General features: G+C 45.4%; 1 protein-coding gene across 1 annotated transcript in view; it reads right to left on the reverse strand.

Annotated features, from left to right (window-relative positions):
- Enthd1 (ENTH domain containing 1) overlaps positions 1–18,297 on the reverse strand; it is a 109,143-nt gene that overhangs the window by 65,550 nt on the left and 25,296 nt on the right. The window contains exon 3 of the mRNA XM_034517065.1: positions 13,192–13,440. Within this exon, the coding sequence (XP_034372956.1) occupies positions 13,192–13,440 (249 nt within the window). The remainder of the gene's footprint in view (positions 1–13,191; positions 13,441–18,297) is intronic.

The following is an 18,297-nucleotide window of genomic DNA, read 5'->3' on the forward strand; positions in this document are numbered from 1 at the left end:
AACAGCATGTGCTCTAGACTTCCACAAGTCAAAAAGGGGGTGAGTGCACACATTGGTTGCTCTACAGAAATGAAGTCCCTCTGGCATCATCACAATCCAGAAATTAAGACTGTGAGACCACAAGCTGTGGAGGATGAGGATGTGACTGAGAAGCCTCTGAGGAAAGTGTGAAGAGGGGACAGGAAGTGATGCCAGGGAGTCACTGAAGACAAGTTGCTCAGTACTGTGGCTGCAGAACTCCCTAGAGACTATCTGGAGAGATGGAGATCCACTGAGCCTGCAGAGCCCAGATAATACCTCGAAGCAGAACTGGTGGGCCCCATGATAGCTCTTAGATGAGATACCGAGCTCTGGCTACAAGATGCTATCAGCACAGCTGTGGCTCTGGACTTGAGACACCCTGTAAATGCGCACATCCAAACTGTCCCACTTCTCCCCCAGCGTTAACAAATGCTGTCACCACAGATCAGCAGTGTCCTCTCTCTCGGTGGTGATGTAAGCAAACATGTACCGATTACTCTGAAGTACTCTTCAGAACCAGGATGGCGGCATATACTGTAGTCTGGGGAGGCTAGGGGAGGAAGAGTGCCCAGGTTCAGCTCTGGAGGTCTTCCTGGGCAACACAATTGGGGCTAGGTTGGTTTTTTGTTTTAAGTTTTCATAAAAGAATATCTTGTAGCTCAGAAAACACCCAAGTGATGGAGAGACTTCTCAGTTGGTAAAGTACTTGCTGTGTACATATGAGGGCCTGAGTCAGGATATTCACGGCCCACGTAAAAAGCCAGGTGTAGCTGTGTCCACTTAGAAATCCCAGAGTTAGGGGGATAGAGATGGGAAGTCCCTGTAGTTCCCAGGTCACCTAACCTCACTGAACCACTACAGTCTATGCTCAGTGAGAAACAACATCTCAAAAAATAAGGTAGACAGTAATTGAGAAAGCTATCCAAGATTGACCTATGGTCTCTACATATGCCTGTCTTCATGCATATAGGCACACACATGAACATAAGAAAGGAAGAGAGAGAGGGAACAGAATGGATGGAAGGGAATGGAAGGACTGGATTCAGAGGACCTCTGAAGAAGCAGGGAGATTGAAAAGCAGCTTCGTGATGATGGAGTCTTCTTTGTAATTTTGCAGACTCACACATTTGGAATCTTGACTCCAGTTTCTCTCACTGTGTGGCCTAAGCTGGCTTCAAACTCACAGCAAACCTGCCCCAGCCTCTTGCATGTAAGGATTGTGTGAACTACCACGCTCTGCTCGATTTCCTTCTCTTGGAGCATTTGCACACTTGGGTAGCTTCAAGCAACTGATCTCTGTTCTTTCTACTCTTTAAAAAAAAAAAAAAAACTTTCACTTTCATCATAATCTTAAACTCGCAGACATCACTCAAGAATACTGTGAGGCACTCGTGTGTTCACTACACAAACTCAGTAGCCATAGCGGTTCCTGGCATCTGTTGTCGCTCTTTTCTCTTTCAATCACACTCACCTGTTATTACTGTCTGTTACTTTCAATTTGGAGGGAAAGCTACTGGTGAGTTTCCCCAAAATGCACTAAGGCACATGTCCATGTGGAGGTTCACCAGGAGGAGCTCTTAGGAACATGACCTGTGGGGAGGCAGGGAGGCAGGACTGGACTTGAACAAGAGAGGACTGGGTGGATCCTTTTGGAAGCTGTCAAGCTTGACCCTCCTCACAGTCGTTGTCATGAGGCAAGAGAGCTAGACCACAGCTGGGTGCACACACCCTCAGGAGGGACCATGACCCTAGGCAAAGAGGATCTCTTCTGCTATAAGGAGTTCCCAGAGAAGGGTGGGGGCAGGGTGACGACAGCTCAGTCACCAACTTTCTAACAGCTGAGGGAATGGAGCATCAAGACCTAGTAGGGAAAGTTCTGGAGGCTATGCTCCAGACACACCTCTTGTTTGCTCTTTGACTATTTCTTCTCAGCAGAGACAGGGAATACAAATACTATCTCTTTCCCTTTGAAGGTGAATTTTAGGGTTTTCTGGGAAAAGACAATTTTTAAGGGTGAGAAGAACAAAAAAGAAGAAAGCACATTTAGGAAGTTTTTTTTAAACTAAATGAAGTGGGTAGGTGATAAGAAGGAGGGGCCACTGTCATCCCAGCAGATCTTTAAAGATGGGGCTAAAGCAATTTTATTTCAGCCTTTGTCCATAAACACATGTGATCTGAGTCTGATGCTTGCCTGACATGTGAGAAGCTCAATCCTCAGTAAGTATGTAGGAACACACACACACACATATGCACAGGCACACAGACATGAGCATGCACACACACCACATACACAGAAGGTTTTCATAACTCAACACCCAAAAGTGAGGTATTTTAAAGACAAAACTAGTTTTTAAAAGTAACAGAAGCCTTATATAGAAGCAGGCATAACTAAAAATAACTAACAGCTAAAAGAAAGAAAATAAAATAGCTGATGGTCAAGAAAAGAAGCAAGGCCCAGAATGCCTTTCTTTCCCAGAATCTGTGTGGGGAGGTGTGATGCTGAGATCCTGTCAGCATGGCCATGCCTGAAGCCTAGAACCTGACGGGCAGAGCTGTTTTCTTCCAAGGTCCACCCCGAAGACAGCAAGTGTGATGCCACCCTGAGAGGAGGAACAAGCACTTTCACACTCAGTTGGACAGATAATCTAAAGTGCAAGGCTTTCTTCCCTGCTCTGTGGGCCAAGGACACAAATCCCAAATGGACAGAATGGGCATGTCTTACAAGGGACCAAGAAACAGAGTGGAGTCCAGGTGCTCTACAGAAAACATACATGACACGGCCTCAGCTCAGCTCTCCGTCCCTTCTTTCTGTAAAGAATGAAATACAATAAGAAATGTGCCCAAACTCTAACCTGGTGGAGAAACAGAGCTGGTCTCAGATGTGACAAGAAAAGTGATGGAGACCCCAGGCCAAGTTCATTTTGCTGTACCTGTGTCAGCTCACCTGCCTCATGTACCAACTTTACAAGAGTCTGTTGCCACTTCAGGAAGGTGAATTCGCAAGGGAAGGACTTATATAATACAGCCAAGATCACACCAAAGTCAGGCCTCTCATGGCTCCTGAACCAGACCTCAGCCCACAATGTCACTGCCTTCTATATCTGACCTGTAGGCCATGTGCCACGTGCTTCCCAGGAGAGCTATGAATATGGCCCAATGCATGTGTAGATGACAGCCACATGTCACAATGTCAAAAGATTGGCCATCCTTATACATAAATACATTCAGCACACAACAGGAAGTGAGAAAGAGGGATGGAGAAACAGTGGATGAAGAGCTCAGCTGAAGGAAACAGAAGAGGAATCACTCCAGTGGTTCTGAAGTTGACATAAGTGATACCCTCTCACAAAGTTTCCTTTATGGCTGCTGTTGCTATCGTAACGCTGCAAGGCTGGCATCCTAAACAGTGCTTCCTGGCCTTACACATTGCCTCCATTTTGCTAGAAAATATCTCTCTGTCTACTTTTCTGGCCACTTCTCCCCTATTTACATCAATAAAGCTTCTAGAAGCCACTTGTATTCTTCACCCCCATCTTCAGGCCAGCGGCAATGTGTTCCATCCTTCTCCTACTTGGGACCTCTCATTTTCTCCTCTGACACTGGCTAGACAGAGTTGATTAGGCCCCACCTAAATAATCTGTCACCATAGAATATAGCAATTACATTCTACCTCAGGTTCTATTGCCCTCAGGTTCTACCCACATGGGGTAGAGATTTGGTAGAGACGAGGGGCGGGCACTGGGCTCACCAGAGAACGCTGCTACCACACAGCACACTGGCTCCTTTACTGTTCTATTTACAGCTGTGCTGTTTGGGGGGCTGAGGTCATAGTTCAGAGGTGAGTGCTTGGGTAGCATGGATGAGGCCCAGAGTTCAACCCCAGAACTGCACAAAAGAAAATAATAGGTTCTGCCTATCGAGATAGCTCAGTGGGTTAAGGCACATGCCACTAAGCCAGAAGACCTGTGTTCAATCCCAGGGATTCATGTGGTATAAGAAAGAAGCCACCCCCACTTTGTTATATGTCTAAAAGAGTACTTCTCTATCCTGTGTGCACAGCTGTACAGTTGTTTTCTGGGCACAGTGCTGTGCCCTGTCTGCACACGTACCTGCCTACCCCGGGAATGCTGTTTCTGGTCTGATTTAGGAAGGAAGCCCTTTACCTTATTCCTCCTTGGGAATGTTCGGTTTTCATTTTTGAAACAGCATCTTACTATGGGACTCAAGATCTTCATGCCCCTGTCTCCCAAGTATTGAAATTATAGATGTGATGTGAATGCTCACGGACCACAGCTTGTTTGAACTACTATAGGTGTGTGTGTGTGTGTGTGTTCACACATGCACATGCATGCATATGTGCACACATGCTCATGTATTATTCTTGACTTTTTGATTTTTCAAAATATATCTCATTATCAGCCCACCAAGTTGTTTTAAAAATCCTTCTGGAAATTTTGATTGTAATTGCACTGAATCGGTAGTTCTCAGCTGGAGGCAATTGTGGCCCACGGGGGACATCTGGCCTTGTCTGCAGATGTTTTTTTGACTCTCATGACAGTAAAGAATGTACCAATATCATCAGGGATGGAGGGCAAGGATTATACCTACAGTGTATAACCTTCACAAGAGAATCAGCCTGATCAAAATAGCTCTGGTGCCAAGACAGAAAAATCCTTGCCAACTCTTTAATTCGAAGACAACAGACATATTTGCATGATTCCAATAAATGTGGTATATTTTCTCATTTATACAGGTCCTCCTTAATCTATTTCAATTATACATTATAAGCCACAGTGTACAGATCTCATATATCCTGTCTAAGATTTGTTCCTAAGTAGTCTTGATTTTTAAATTACAAATGGTATCTTTAAAAATACCATTTTATTCCATAAAAATATGTGTATTGGGCCATCAAGATGACCCAGCGGATAAGGGTACTTGCCATTAAGACTGACAACCAGAGTTTAACTCCTGAGATCCACATGATCAAAGAAAAAAATTAATCCCTGAAAGTTATCTTGTCTGACCTCTATACATGCACCATGATACTTGCATGCATGTGAGTGTGTGTGCGCGCACACAGAAAATAAGTAAATGTTTTGAAATGTTTGTTGGAGCTGGAGATATGGCTCAAGGGTTAAGAGCACTGGGCCACTCTACCAGAGATGGAGTTCAATTCCTAGCATTCACATGGCAGCTCACAACTGTCTGTAACAACAGTTCCAGGGAATCTGACGCCTTCTTCTGGCCTCTGTGAGAATTGGACAAACAGGGTACGCATACATGTAGCAAACACCTGTACACATAAATTTTTTAAAAAATGTTTATCGTTCATGGCTGATAGGATGTATGTTTATATATGTGACTACACTGTTGCAGTCTTCAGACACACCAGAAGAGGGTATTGAATCCCATTACAGATGGTTGTGAGCTACCATGTGGTTGCTAGGAATTGAACTCAGGTCCTCTGGGAGAGCAGTCAGTGCTCTTAACTGCTGAGCCATCTCTCCATCCCGTTTTGTTGTTGTTGTTGTTATTATTTTTTGTTTCATATGTTTTATATTTTAATGTTACAACTACCATCTTAATAAGGTCTTATTTTTGTGTGTGTCTTCTGTAGACCTTTCCTAGTTTTCTATATGGAAAGGTTTGTTTATTCCATGCATCTAACTTCTTACATGTATATGTCTGTGTGTGGGGAATCACCTATAGATTTATGTGTACCACATGCATGAGCACTTTAGTGGTGACTAGACATTTGTATCAAATTTCTCTCAATCACTCTCCACCTTTTGGAAATAGAGTCTCTCGCTGAACCTGGAGTTTGCTGAGTCAGCTACACTGGTTGCCTTGGAGCCACAGAACCTCCCCTCTCCTGTCTCTCCCTTCCCAGTTGGGAATCTTAGGCTTGTGCCAAGTGCTTTACTATCTGAACCATCTCCCAGTGCCCGTGCTAACTTTGGCTGTCTACTGTGATGGCTGGACCCCCACACAAAGCCAGTCCAGCAGGAAGGATGAGAGCTACTCTCTGTTTGATCTGGAAGAAACACTTCTACATGCAAATGTATGGACATTTTTTGTGCCCATTTTTTTTTCTTGTGTTCAAACTTAATTGCATTTTGATTAGAAAAACTGGTCTGCATGATACAGGTTTCTTGAAGTATCTGGTATATTCCACCTATGTATAACTGAGAAGTATGTCTGGGAATTCGCTATCATGATAGTGGTTCAGTTTCTTCCTTCTGTCCTACTGAAGTCTGCTTCACACTCTTTGAAGTTACTTTACTGGAAATAGACAGATACATTTAAAAGATTTTTAATCTTCCTGAGGAAACTGAACAGTTTTCATTACTTTTCTTTTTTCTGTTCAATTTTTTTACATTTATTTATTTGTGTGTGTGCATGTGTGTGTATATGTATACATGTCTGTGTATGTGTGTGTGGGGGTATTTGTGTATGAGGTATGTGTGTTCACATGCTTGCGTGAGTGTGCATGTATGTGAGAGCATGTGGGTGGCACTGCACACATGTGAAGATAAGTGACAACTCCCAGGAGTTGGTTCTCTCCTACTACTTTATGGGTTCTGGTTACCAAGCTCAGTGACAAGCACTTTCTCTTACTGGGCCATCTCAATGGCTCCTGGGTTTATCATTATTTCTCTAGTTAGTATATGATGCTTATTCATCACTTTCTATCCATCTGCTTCCATTAACTGAGACTCAGCATATGTCAGGACGTCTTTGCTCACATCTGATCGTCTCTGATTCTAACAGGATTTCCATGTGCTGACGTCTACTGTAATTAATATTCTAGGGCTTAATTGCATCATTTTAGTTTTTGACTTTCTACCCCCTTTACTGTATGCTTTCATTTGTAAAGATTTTTTTTTCTTGTTACACATTTCTCCTTGTTGGAGTCTGTGTGCTCTATCTCTATTGGGGGAGTCTGTGTGCTCTCTCTCTATGGGGGGAGTCTGTGTGCTCTATCTCTATCGGGGGAGTCTGTGTGCTCTGTCTCTATCGGGGGAGTCTGTGCGCTCTCTCTCTATGGGGGGAGTCTGTGTGCTCTGTCTCTATCAGGGGAGTCTGTGTGCTCTCTCTATTGGAGCTTTACCAGAAAGCTTATCATACTCTCACTTGTGAAGGTTTGGAGTCAGATATTATCAGCTCTCAGCAAAGACCTTTAGAACCATCTACCTTCATCTTAAGTGCCACAGCCACCCGATATTTCAGCTTTTTGGCTTTGTTTTGTTTTGTTTTGTTTTGTTTTGTTTTGTTTTTTGAGGCAGGGTCTCATTCGAGCCCAGGCTGGCCTCAAACTTTTGGCAATCTTCCTGCCTCAGCCTCCCAAGTTGCTGGGACTCGGCTGTTGTTTTTAACTAACTAGTTAAGTGATGTTCTTTTCATTCTTTAAACATGTTTTCCCTTTATCCATCACTTTCTGTTCTCCAACCTGGCTTCTGAGATATATATTCTAATTTGTTAAAGCAGATTTCTTTTTTTTTTTCCCAAGTTCTTTTGTAAAAAAAAAAATTCACCCATTCAGTCTTTATAATTTCTTTAAAACTGACAATGTGTGATTCTATCCTTCACTTATATAAATGTTTAAATATCATGTGGTATTCTGCATCTGACCATTTTTTAGGGTCTGGTATGTGTGGGTATGTGCATGTGGGTGTGTACGTGTGTCTCTACTTATGTTCCTCTGCTGTGGTGACTCTGGCCTGTGAGCTTTCTGCTTGACTTTACCCGGTGAAAACCCAGGGACTCAATGGTAAATTGAGGCAGTTTCCTCTGCCGAGAGAACCACAGGACCCATGTCAATTCCAGCGGGGCCTGCACTCAGCATTTCTTACATTCCTGACAGGGTGTCCAAGTCTCTCCTTCATGCTTAAGGCACGGAGAACTCTTCTTTAGCCAATGATTCCCATAAATGAGTCCATCCCTAAGGCACCACTGGCACCAACTTCCAGTCCCACTGACTTCAGCTCACACATTTGTTCTTACTTTATTATTAACATTTGGAAGGAAAAGTCCTTGGAGGTTCTCATAGCTCTGTGGGAACAGTGAATACTCAGCACATCCTTTATGACTACTGGTGATCATGCAACAGAGGGGCCCCCCAAATTATTGCTAGAAGCAGAAGTTTGAAATTTTTGCCATAAATCAGCATATGATATAAGTAAATTGGTGTGTACCTGTGATTTCAGAACTTGAGAAGCTGAGGCAGGAGGATTGAGTTCAAGGCTAGCCTGAGCTACACATAGAGACCCTGCTGCTCTCCTCCACTAAGGAAAAAAAAGGACACTCCTCTCAAGCAGCTCACAGCTCCTGTCAGCCAGCCCCTTGTATGTATGTATGCCTAGGATTATGTTCATCTAGTCTGACTACTTAGGACGATGATTAGAAGAGACCAGATCTTTACAGTGAGCCTGCATCATTTTACAGGAATAAAGTAACTTTTCCAAAAAAAAAAAAAAAAAAAAAAGAAAGGCAGACTGGAAGTCAATATCCTTTGTAAAAACTGTTGGTTTAGGAAGGCCAGGGGAAATAAATTATAGGGTGTTTTGTTATTGTTGTTTGTTTGTTCACTTTTAAAATAAAAGAGATCAACAGAAGGCCTCATCAGCACACGTGTTTCAGTGGCAACCAATGTATCCGTGAGCCCCCTCTGCTGCTGCGTGTGCGCAGAGGTACCCAAGCCTGACCCTGTGTCAGGGTCGTCAGTACAGACAGTGGCATCCATGGTGCTGGCTGTGACTATAGAGGCAGGACGATGATCTGCAGCCTGACTGGTTCAACAGCCACCATGTATCTTCTGCCCAGGAATGCTTCCAAGACACACAGTGCCATTACGTTTCCCACTGCCCAGAGGAATCCTCATTAAATTCTACAAAGACAACACCTTCCAGAGAGCTCAGAGGGACTGGGGTGGGAAGCCAATGCTCCTGAGAGAGAGGCTCTAGTGACCTCTGAGGAAGGGCCTGTGAGACCGGCAGAGCCAGGGTGGGGTTGGAACTGCTCCCTGTGGCCTGCTGCTTGCCGTCAAGCAGCAATTCGCCCTCAGTGCATTTCTTCCTTCAAAATCAAAATCTTCCAAACAAAAACCAACCAGGCAATCGACAGGAATTAAAACGTAGGGGGAACATCCGAGAGTAGAGAGAAAAAACAAGAAGTGGTGGTGCACAGAGGCTGCTTCCTCACATGCTCCTTTCCCTTGCTAATTTACCTCGACGCAGTCAGCGCAGCTGTCTCAGCGAGGCTTTCTAGTGATGCTCTCAGCGGCACATCTCGCTGTAACTAAGTAAGGCAGGCACAGCTTTAGACTCTCACAGATGGAAACTTACCTGTATGTTACCCTCGTCTCCCCCTCTCCTCTAACTCAGACTCGGAAGTCATTTTCAGTTTCTCCCTCTCTTCTCCAGTGTGACATCGGCTTAGCCTGTTGCCTCCCTTGATGTGGTGCTGTCTTCAAACATGGCTGTCCCTCATCCCTTCTACCAGAGCAGGCCCTGTGCCCAGACAGAAACCACTGTTCCTCGCAGCCTCCCTACCACCCACATTTCCTTCATTGCCACACAAAGCAGTAAGAATTATCTCCCCCAAACAGCTGTTTTCTGTAATAAGAAAGCGAAGTTCTGTGACTAAGCTAACAGCCCTCCTGTTCAAGGCCTGAACCACTTCTTAGATGCAAGTTCTAGCAAATTGAAATTTCCAAACACCATTTATTATGCCTTTTGTTAATTGCTCAGAGAACTTTCAAGTATCTGCCCACATTTTTCTGCATATTCAAATTTAGTTTTTATTCCATTTAGTATACAAGCAGTTCTTACACGCCTAATCTGCCTTCTGCTTATGCCCTTCCCTGCTGTGGTGGAGATTATTTTACTGTCTATTTACTCTCCGCTTCTCTCTAAATAAGCATAGTTGACACACAACTTCCCGATCTCCCTTGAGACTAGCAGTGTCCATGTGGCTGGGTGATAAGTGACATGTAAGGGAAGATGTCGATGCCACTCGACAGGATGGGGCACTCTTGTCTTCCCATTACCGAGAATGTGGATGCGATGCTGCTGCCCAAGTAGCTATGCTACACGAGTTTGGTACAGCAACGAGACAGAAAGAACCTGAAGCTGCTAATATCCCAGGAAGCCGCATCATCGTCCTCGAATACCTGTCCCACTACACTTAAGCCATAGGGTTTCCGCGGCTCCCCTCATTGCTCATGACATGTGACTACTCACTTCCGGGCTTCTCTCCATCGCTCATTCGATACCTCTCTCGCGCCAGTAAAGAGGCCCCTGCCCAATTCATTTCCCTTTTCTTATTCTTGTCCCCAAATGTCTGCTTTATTTCCTCCTTTAAGGTGCAGCTTGAGATCCAACTGTTCATGGAAATGGTACTACATCTACACTGACTCAGCCCAGCCACTTCCTTCGAAATAAACGCATACATCTAGCTAGCTAGCCCAACCGCGTTTCTGCTAACAGGGCTCCAGCAGCGTCTGCATCCAAACATGCACTTCCAGCAGTACTTCCCACAGCGTCGCTCCTGGACCCTGCTGTCGTGGAGCTGACTTGAGAGTTCAAGTACATCTTGCCATGTCACTTCCATGACAGCGGAAACACCAGATTTGCTTACCACATCTAATGTAGTGTCTGGCAGATGGCAGGCCATTCTCTATGTGTGTGTGCTGCTAAATGCACTTCATTATATTCTGAAGCTCCAGAATTCAGTTCTTTTTTGCAGCACGGTCCAGCTGTGTGGCACAGGTTAGCTTCGAGCTCTGGTCTCCTGACTGGGTCCCTTAGTATTGCAGTTTCAGTTGTGTGCCACCATGTCTTAAGTTCATGATTTAAAAAAAAAAAAAGTCATTCAGAGTTCTCCTTGGTGACTGAGGTATGTCGTAACATGGCAAGATGTTGCTTGGTTCTTACTCTATAACTATAAATTAACAAACCAGAATTTCTTATGTGCCTCACAGACATGGCACACATGGGATGAGTTACTTCTGCAGTAACTAGGGACTCGTTATGTTAGCTTGTTGTCACCCAAGCTGTGTCCTGTTAGAAGCAGGAACACGTGACCCTCCTGTTCCTTTACTGGGCCACCTGCTTCAGCACTGCACCCAGATCTCTGTTTAAATTCCCCTCCTCCAAAAGGCTGCCCCATCCCATATCTGTCCCCAAATAAAGCCATCCCTGTCACTCTGCCCCTGACTGCTTTCCCTTTTGATAAAGGATACACTACTATCTGACATGCTTTATGTAATTCTTAGCATGCGTGCCCACAGGCTAGCCTTGGCCACAGAAGCTCTGTGAGGAAGGGCACTTGACTCCCTCGCTGCTGATGCCTCCACTGCTGCAGGGCATTCAGATTCCAAGTAAGAAAGCCCAAGAGACAGGAAGTCGACCAGTGACAGAAGGGCCTGGGTGATGGCTTCAGTGGTAAGAGCCTACCAAGCAAGCATGAGGACCTACATACGCCATATGACTTGCAAGTGAACACATTCACTCCCCAGAGCTGGACAGAGACAAATGCTAACAGCATAGAAGCTGGACTTCACGTTAGTGCCTGGCCAGTGAGCAAGGAGCCTAGAAGCCATGGCAAAACCAGGCACTGCAGCAGGCTGTAATCCCAGCACTGGGGTAGACACAAGGAGCTCTCTGGAGCTCCTAACCAGCCATCCTACTTGAACTGACAAGACCCAGGCTCAGGGAGCCACCCTGTCATTTAAAAAAAAATAGTGGGGCTCAGTTGAGGAAAATACTGGCATTGACCTCCAGTACCCTCAACACACACACCTAACACAGACACACCTACATGTACCTCTCTCTGTGTCTGTCTGTCTGTCTGTCTGTCTGTCTGTCTCTCTCTCTCTCTCTCTCTCTCTCTCTCTCTCTCACACACACACACACACACACACACACACACGGAAGGGCAAGAAAGATGACAGAAAATAGCAGGAGTGGTGAATAAGCTCAGGAGAGTTGTGGCTGGTGTCACACTTCTTAGTGTCAGCTGTGGGGTGCTTATTCCAAAATAAATGGGTCCCCTGAAAAAAATGTTCCACTACTTCTAGAAGTATTTGGTGGTATTTACCGTTCTAATTACAAAGAACCACTTTTAATGCCTTTCTTTATCAGTGACCCACTGCTACAAGCTGACCCTAACAAAGTCAGGAGAGTCAGGGTCAGTTTGTATTGACATAACTGCTGACATTTTAAGTTTCTGCGCTTTGCTGACAATCGGGGTTCACTGCTCATGTTGGATCCCTGCAGCTTTTCTGGGGTTTTGCGGAACAGACAACTTGGTGGGTTGTCTGCTAACAGCAGCATGAAATGGGTGAGTCAGACTCGTTTCCAAACATGGAATGCCTGCACTCAAGAGTGTTTGCAAGGTCAGGACCTGAGAAGCCGCCTCTTCCCACAGCGGCAGTGCCATGGCATCGATGCTGTGAGCAGGAGGCAGTCTCAGAAACCCTCGGATGCCCACACTTTTAGCACAGAGTTTAGCTGCTTTTAAGGAGCAGCTAAGACTAAGCCAGACTTCACCCATGTTTTTCCTCTCCTAACCACTTGCCCACCTTTGTGCACAACTCCAGCAGGTGCTGGAGAAGCTACAGCAAGAGGGTGTTCTTCGATGGTTCAGAAAGATCGATAGGAGAGATCATTTCCTTTCCCTTATAATATTATATCTCCCCTACCCTTGCTTTGAAAGTTCAGCAATCCTGAGTCAAAGTTTTAGGCAAAGGAAAGCCTTACAAAGAATCATGCTAGAAAAATATTTAAATTATGTTAGAATCTTCATCACACTTTTAAAAACATGCCCATGTACCCAGTTCCCAACTCCAAGAAAGTAAGCCTCCTTCATATTCTAGTTAGAAAAATATTAAGCTGAAAATAAAGATGTCAAAAACAATAGCCATTAGGCTAACAGTTTTAGCTAAAAACTATTTTATATGAATTCAAAAGCAATGCATTCGGAAAACTTCCATCCATCTGTCTACTGAATACACTCCTTCATCTCTGTTCCCTGCAGAATGGAGTCTAATAGTGGGAGAGTCCTGCTGATACAGTGTTGGTAGTTTGTGTGAAGCTGGCGTTTTATGTCTCTAGCTGTTCTCAAAGGACACCTATCATGTGTTAGGCCACTGCTCGCAGTACCCACTTTTATTGCAGACACTTGCAGTCTTCTTGCAATCTTGCGGGTGCTTCTTCTCTGAGGCAAGGCTTTCTGGGAGGAGGACGGAAGGGCATGCTGTAGGTGAATTCCCTGCGGCAGTTAGTCTGTTGGGAAATGACATGGAGTAGGAGGTCCGCTGCCTCGTCCACGTCGCCACTTCCCTCTCTCTGTAAAGCAGCTGCTCGTCCATCAGCAGAGTGATGACCTGCTTAGACCTCTCCCGGATATAGCGACCTGAAAAACACCCAAGAGTCCACTTAAAAATGGAAAAACGGATTAAAACTATAATTTATTTTATTTTAAAGAAAATGAAGGAGAAGTGACAATGTAGCAAAGTGGAGAGACAAGAAGACTGTCGGCAACACACTCCTCTGTGCCCAATGAGCAAACACATCACCAGTACATGATGGGATTGCATCTTATCTGGCATTACACTTTTCATTTTAAATGCATTATTGGATTTTTCTTTGGAAAGCCATCCATACGCTGCAATAAATCAACGAACAAGGCACACAGAGAAGATTTGAGCATGAGGCTAGGAGATTGCTCAGTGGGTAAACTGCGGGACCTGGAGAACCCGAGTCTAGATCCCCGGAACCCACCTAAAATCTAGGAGTGGCAGCATATGCCTACAATCTTCACGCTAGGGAACCTAGACAGGAGGGCAGAGACTCACTGACCAGCCAATCTAACCAAATTGGCAAGCTCTGGGTTCAGTGAGACCCTGTTTCAAAAAATAAGGAAAGAATTGGAGAAGAATTGAGGAAGGCACCTGTCTCAACTTCCAGCCTCCACACGCACCTGCATAGATGGGCAAGTGTGTGCAGTCTCCAGTCTCATCTCTTAGCCACTTCTTCCTCCCAAAATTTCTTTTATATTTTTTCAAGCCATGTTCCAAACACCCCTCATTTCTGGTGGATACCTTACAGTCCCTAACTGAAAACACCCACTGCGCGTTAGGCCCTCTCAGTGTCTTAAGAAAGGCAGAAGTCTGCTGGAGCTCTTGGGGATGTCAGGCATGGTCTTTCCCTGAGGACAGGGGCAGCGTTTAGATTTGGAGATTTAAAAAAAAATGTGTCATGCTACCCCTTTCTCCCCAACCAGTACCTCATCCTGCAGCCCTGAGCCTCTTACCAATAACACAGAAACCCGGGCAGCTATTGCTTCCTGTAGAAACTCTCCATGGCAGGATCCCTGCCGCATCCAGTCTCTCCTCAGATACCACTTCCTCCTGGGAGCTGCGTTTCTCCTGCCACCCTCAGAAGAAACCCCACCTCATCAGTCTATCCCTCATCCTGATTTGTTTCTTCCTGTGGCATCTGTCGCTGCCCACTGTCACCTGTGTGTTCCCTTGTTGTTTGCGTCCTCTCTGGGAACATAAACCCTGTGAGAGGAGTCCCATTGCAGACACTGATGGCGTATAAGATATATTCACTAAATATTTACTGAGTGAATGAATTAAGAAAGAAACATTATCAAAAAGTTTCAAATGTTCTCCTTGCTATGGTGTAAATGAAGCAGATTGCTGAAAGATGCTGGGAGCCAATTTACAACTTAGCTGCCTGAGAAAGTTGCCTGCCTTAAAATAGCCTCCTGCGATGCCCCCGGTTAGAAACTAGAAATCAGGGGCTAGAATTGGAACATTCTACTTAGAGTCTGTGGGGATTGGTGGGATGCAGAAGCTCACTGGCTCCAAGTGGCAAGCAGGTACAGCAAGCAGAGAGCTAGCTGCCCTGGTGGAAAACCCCTCCTTGGAGCATCTGACTCCCCCAAGGGAACAGAAGCAGTTTCAGGAAGGCCAGGTACTGCATTCTGCCCCAAATAGAAGAGAACTCACCTGGGAGTGGGCATCTCACTTAACTCTGCCTAATTCCCCAAGTTACCATTCTGCTGCCCTCTGTACCAGCCCGGGCTCCTCTAAAGCACCACAGTGAGAAGTAAGAAAAGCCAAGAAGAGCCTCTAAGTCTGTTTCAAGGAGGAGATAAACAAACACCAAGAGCATCCATTCACTTCTAAGCAATATGCTTCTGAAAAGACCCGAAGGAAGACGCATCATAAAATCCTCACAGTACAAGAAGGACAACAGCTTCCTGTCTGAAAGAAGAAAGGACTAGGGCAGGGTTAGAAAATACAGATAATCTGAACTAAGTTTCACTCCAGTCTGAGCGCTCCCTCTTCTTCCTCTAAACTGAAGGAATCCATGTGGATGACACAGTTTGAAGCAGTCATGTGTGTTGTTATGGCAGAGGGCTGGGGACAATACACAACCTCCAGTGGAAAAGCACAGCACAGGGCTTCAAGATGGCTTAGCAGTTAAGAGTACTGGTTGCTCTTGCAGAGGACCCAGGTTCAGTAGCCACTTGATGGCTCACAACCATGATTAACTCTAGTTCTAAGGGATACAGCACTCTCCTCTGGCCTCTGTAAGCACCAGGCATTCACATGATATACATACATTATGCAGGCAAAACACACACACACACACACACACACAGTAAAGATAATAAATACTTTTAAGAGAAAAGCACAAAATGTGACAAAAATATTAATAAACACATAAAGTAAATAAAGACCTAGAATGGAGGTGAGATGAATATATGGTAAGTCATTTCTCCACCAGTGAAATGAGCCGATTCAAGCCCGATTAGAGTATATTAAATTCAGGCTTTGCTCTTGCCAGGGCAAGTTCCCTGGCGCCAAGGAAGGAGAGAAGGGAGGGGGGAAAGAGAGCAAAGGAAAAGGGGGAAGAAGAGGAGGAAGAAAAGGAGAGCCCAAAATGTCTGGGTTATATAGCAAAGAGCCTCTGGGGGAAGGGCAGCCCAGCCCTTGGGCTAGAGAGTTCTAGGTTGGGGTTGAGGTATGCCAGGAAGGGACTGAGGGATGCTGGGAGAACCTGGAGGTCAGGTCTGCTCTGACATGTAAAATATACACCTCAGCCCCTTGTCCTGGGTCTGAAACCTAACAAGAAAGGAGGGCCAAGCAAAGTCAGCCTGGGCCTTCTCAAACACAAGGTAAGAGATGAGGAGACAAGAATCACTAGAGCAGCTATGCAAGAGACTTGTGTCCAAGCATGGTAGCTTCTGCAGTCATTGAATCATCCCTCGGGCAGCTGAGGGAGTGTTCTGAGCACTGAGGACACAGCAAGTAAAGGGGACAAGTGCATGTGCACACTCAGGTTCTGTTGGGTGAAACACCCAGGAGTATCGACGGGGTGATTTCAAGCCAAAACGAGTTTTCCAAAGAAAGTATGGAAGGGTGACATGCTGGACATGAATGTGGGGTTCGATCAGGGAAGTCTTAGTGAGGAGGCTACACAGACCTGGGCCTCAGACCGGGCCAGGCCCTCCTTCCAGCCACTGGGAGAGCACCCTACACGAGTCCTTTAGAGTTGTGCCATGGATTGAAGCTGCCCATTTGATAGATGACCTTTCCTCCAACATCCACAGAGGCCAGAACTCTACTTGCTTGTCCCCAGGACATTTAAGGAGTACGTGAAATGGAAACACATTTTGGGCAAGGAATGTTTCCCAAATGCTGGGGAAGGAGAAACTCAGAGGTCCTGGGCATTAAAGTCTATTACAGAAGAATGTGTGTGCTAAGCGACATGCCTGCCTTCAACAACACTCAGAAGATATGCTAACATCCTGTCTCCCTCCTCAACAGCCCTACCCACATCCCCTCTTCTTGCGGGATTCCTTTTGTAGTACATTTTACTTACATTCTAAGTGAGGAATATGAACATACAATGCCCCTCCCCCATTTGAATAGCAGGTCTACCAACCAAACCCACCAACGCTGCTCCCTCTCCATCTCCCCCAGTTCAGATGGTTTGTCGCCTATAGTAGCTTGCTATCTACCTATTAATCTTCCCTCCAATCTACCTTCTCAGAGGCCTAAAGAGGACAGGAACAGGAAGAAAGAGAGAAGCCTCTACATCCGTGGTTCTCAGCCTCCCTAATGCTGTGACCCTTCAATACAGTTCCTCACGTGTGGTGACCCCGACCATGAGATTATTTTGTTGCTGCTTCATAACTGTAAATTTGCTACTGTTATGAACCATAATGTGAATACCTGATATGTGACCCCCAAAGGAGTCCCGACCAACGAGCACTGATCTAAAGTCTCCGACCAGGTTATTTCTATTAAAACCAGTCCCCCTTTCAGTCAGGGGCTGAAAGGGTGTCTAGTGGAGCCCCTGCCTAGGATTCTTCTGACTTCCGTCTGCAGCCCTACACAAACAGACAAAACAAACCCCATCCGTCTCGTTGGCACAGTAAAGTCATGCTTCAAAGTACTGCTCTGCTCTGCTCTGCTCCAAACACCTGGCAGTAGCAGGCAGTCACTGCCAGCCTCAAAAACAAGACAAAAAAAACCCAACCCCCCCCCAAAAAAAACCCAAAAAAACAAACTCCACAGAGAAATACAAAGGAGAAAGCCACATACAGGGCTGCTGGGCTCTCCTGATCTAGTGGCGAGGACTTGAACCACTTAGGTGTCAGAGATGGCCCTTTGAGGTGAGGGTCTGTGTTTCTGAAAAGAGAGAGGGGACACTGGCATTCACTGCCCTCTGGAAGAGATCTACTGGGAGCTATTTATACAGACCTAGAAGCAGGGCACAACACAGTCTTACCACATGGAACTAGGTTAAGTCACCTGTTGGCCCTATTCTGGGCCACAACACCCTACTTTTACTACAAGGCTCAGACTCCAAGGCACTCTGAGAAGGCCTGTACTGGGGCCCAGCAGGGAACAGAGTAGATAAAACTGAACAACTAACACAAAGGCCAAGTAGGCATATGAAGCTGTGGGAAGACCCTCCTTGTCCACGAGTCTGAAGCCGTTGCTCTAACCCATGCTACACAGTCAATAAGACTAGTCTCGCTCCAATGGAATGTGTCTAGAGGATCTTCTACAGAATAAATATTCTGTAGAATTTTTAATTTTTCTTTAAAAGATTTAAAAATAAACCACTGAGAAATAAACACAGGGCAGGAAAGATGGTTCAGAAGGTAAAAGTGTTTCTTGCCCAGGCTGACACCTAAGTTGGATCCCTGGAACTTACCTACCAAGTGAGACTTGGCTGCTCGCAC

The sequence above is a fragment of the Arvicanthis niloticus genome, chromosome 13, assembly GCF_011762505.2.
Source record: "Arvicanthis niloticus isolate mArvNil1 chromosome 13, mArvNil1.pat.X, whole genome shotgun sequence".
Lineage (NCBI taxonomy): Eukaryota > Metazoa > Chordata > Mammalia > Rodentia > Muridae > Arvicanthis > Arvicanthis niloticus.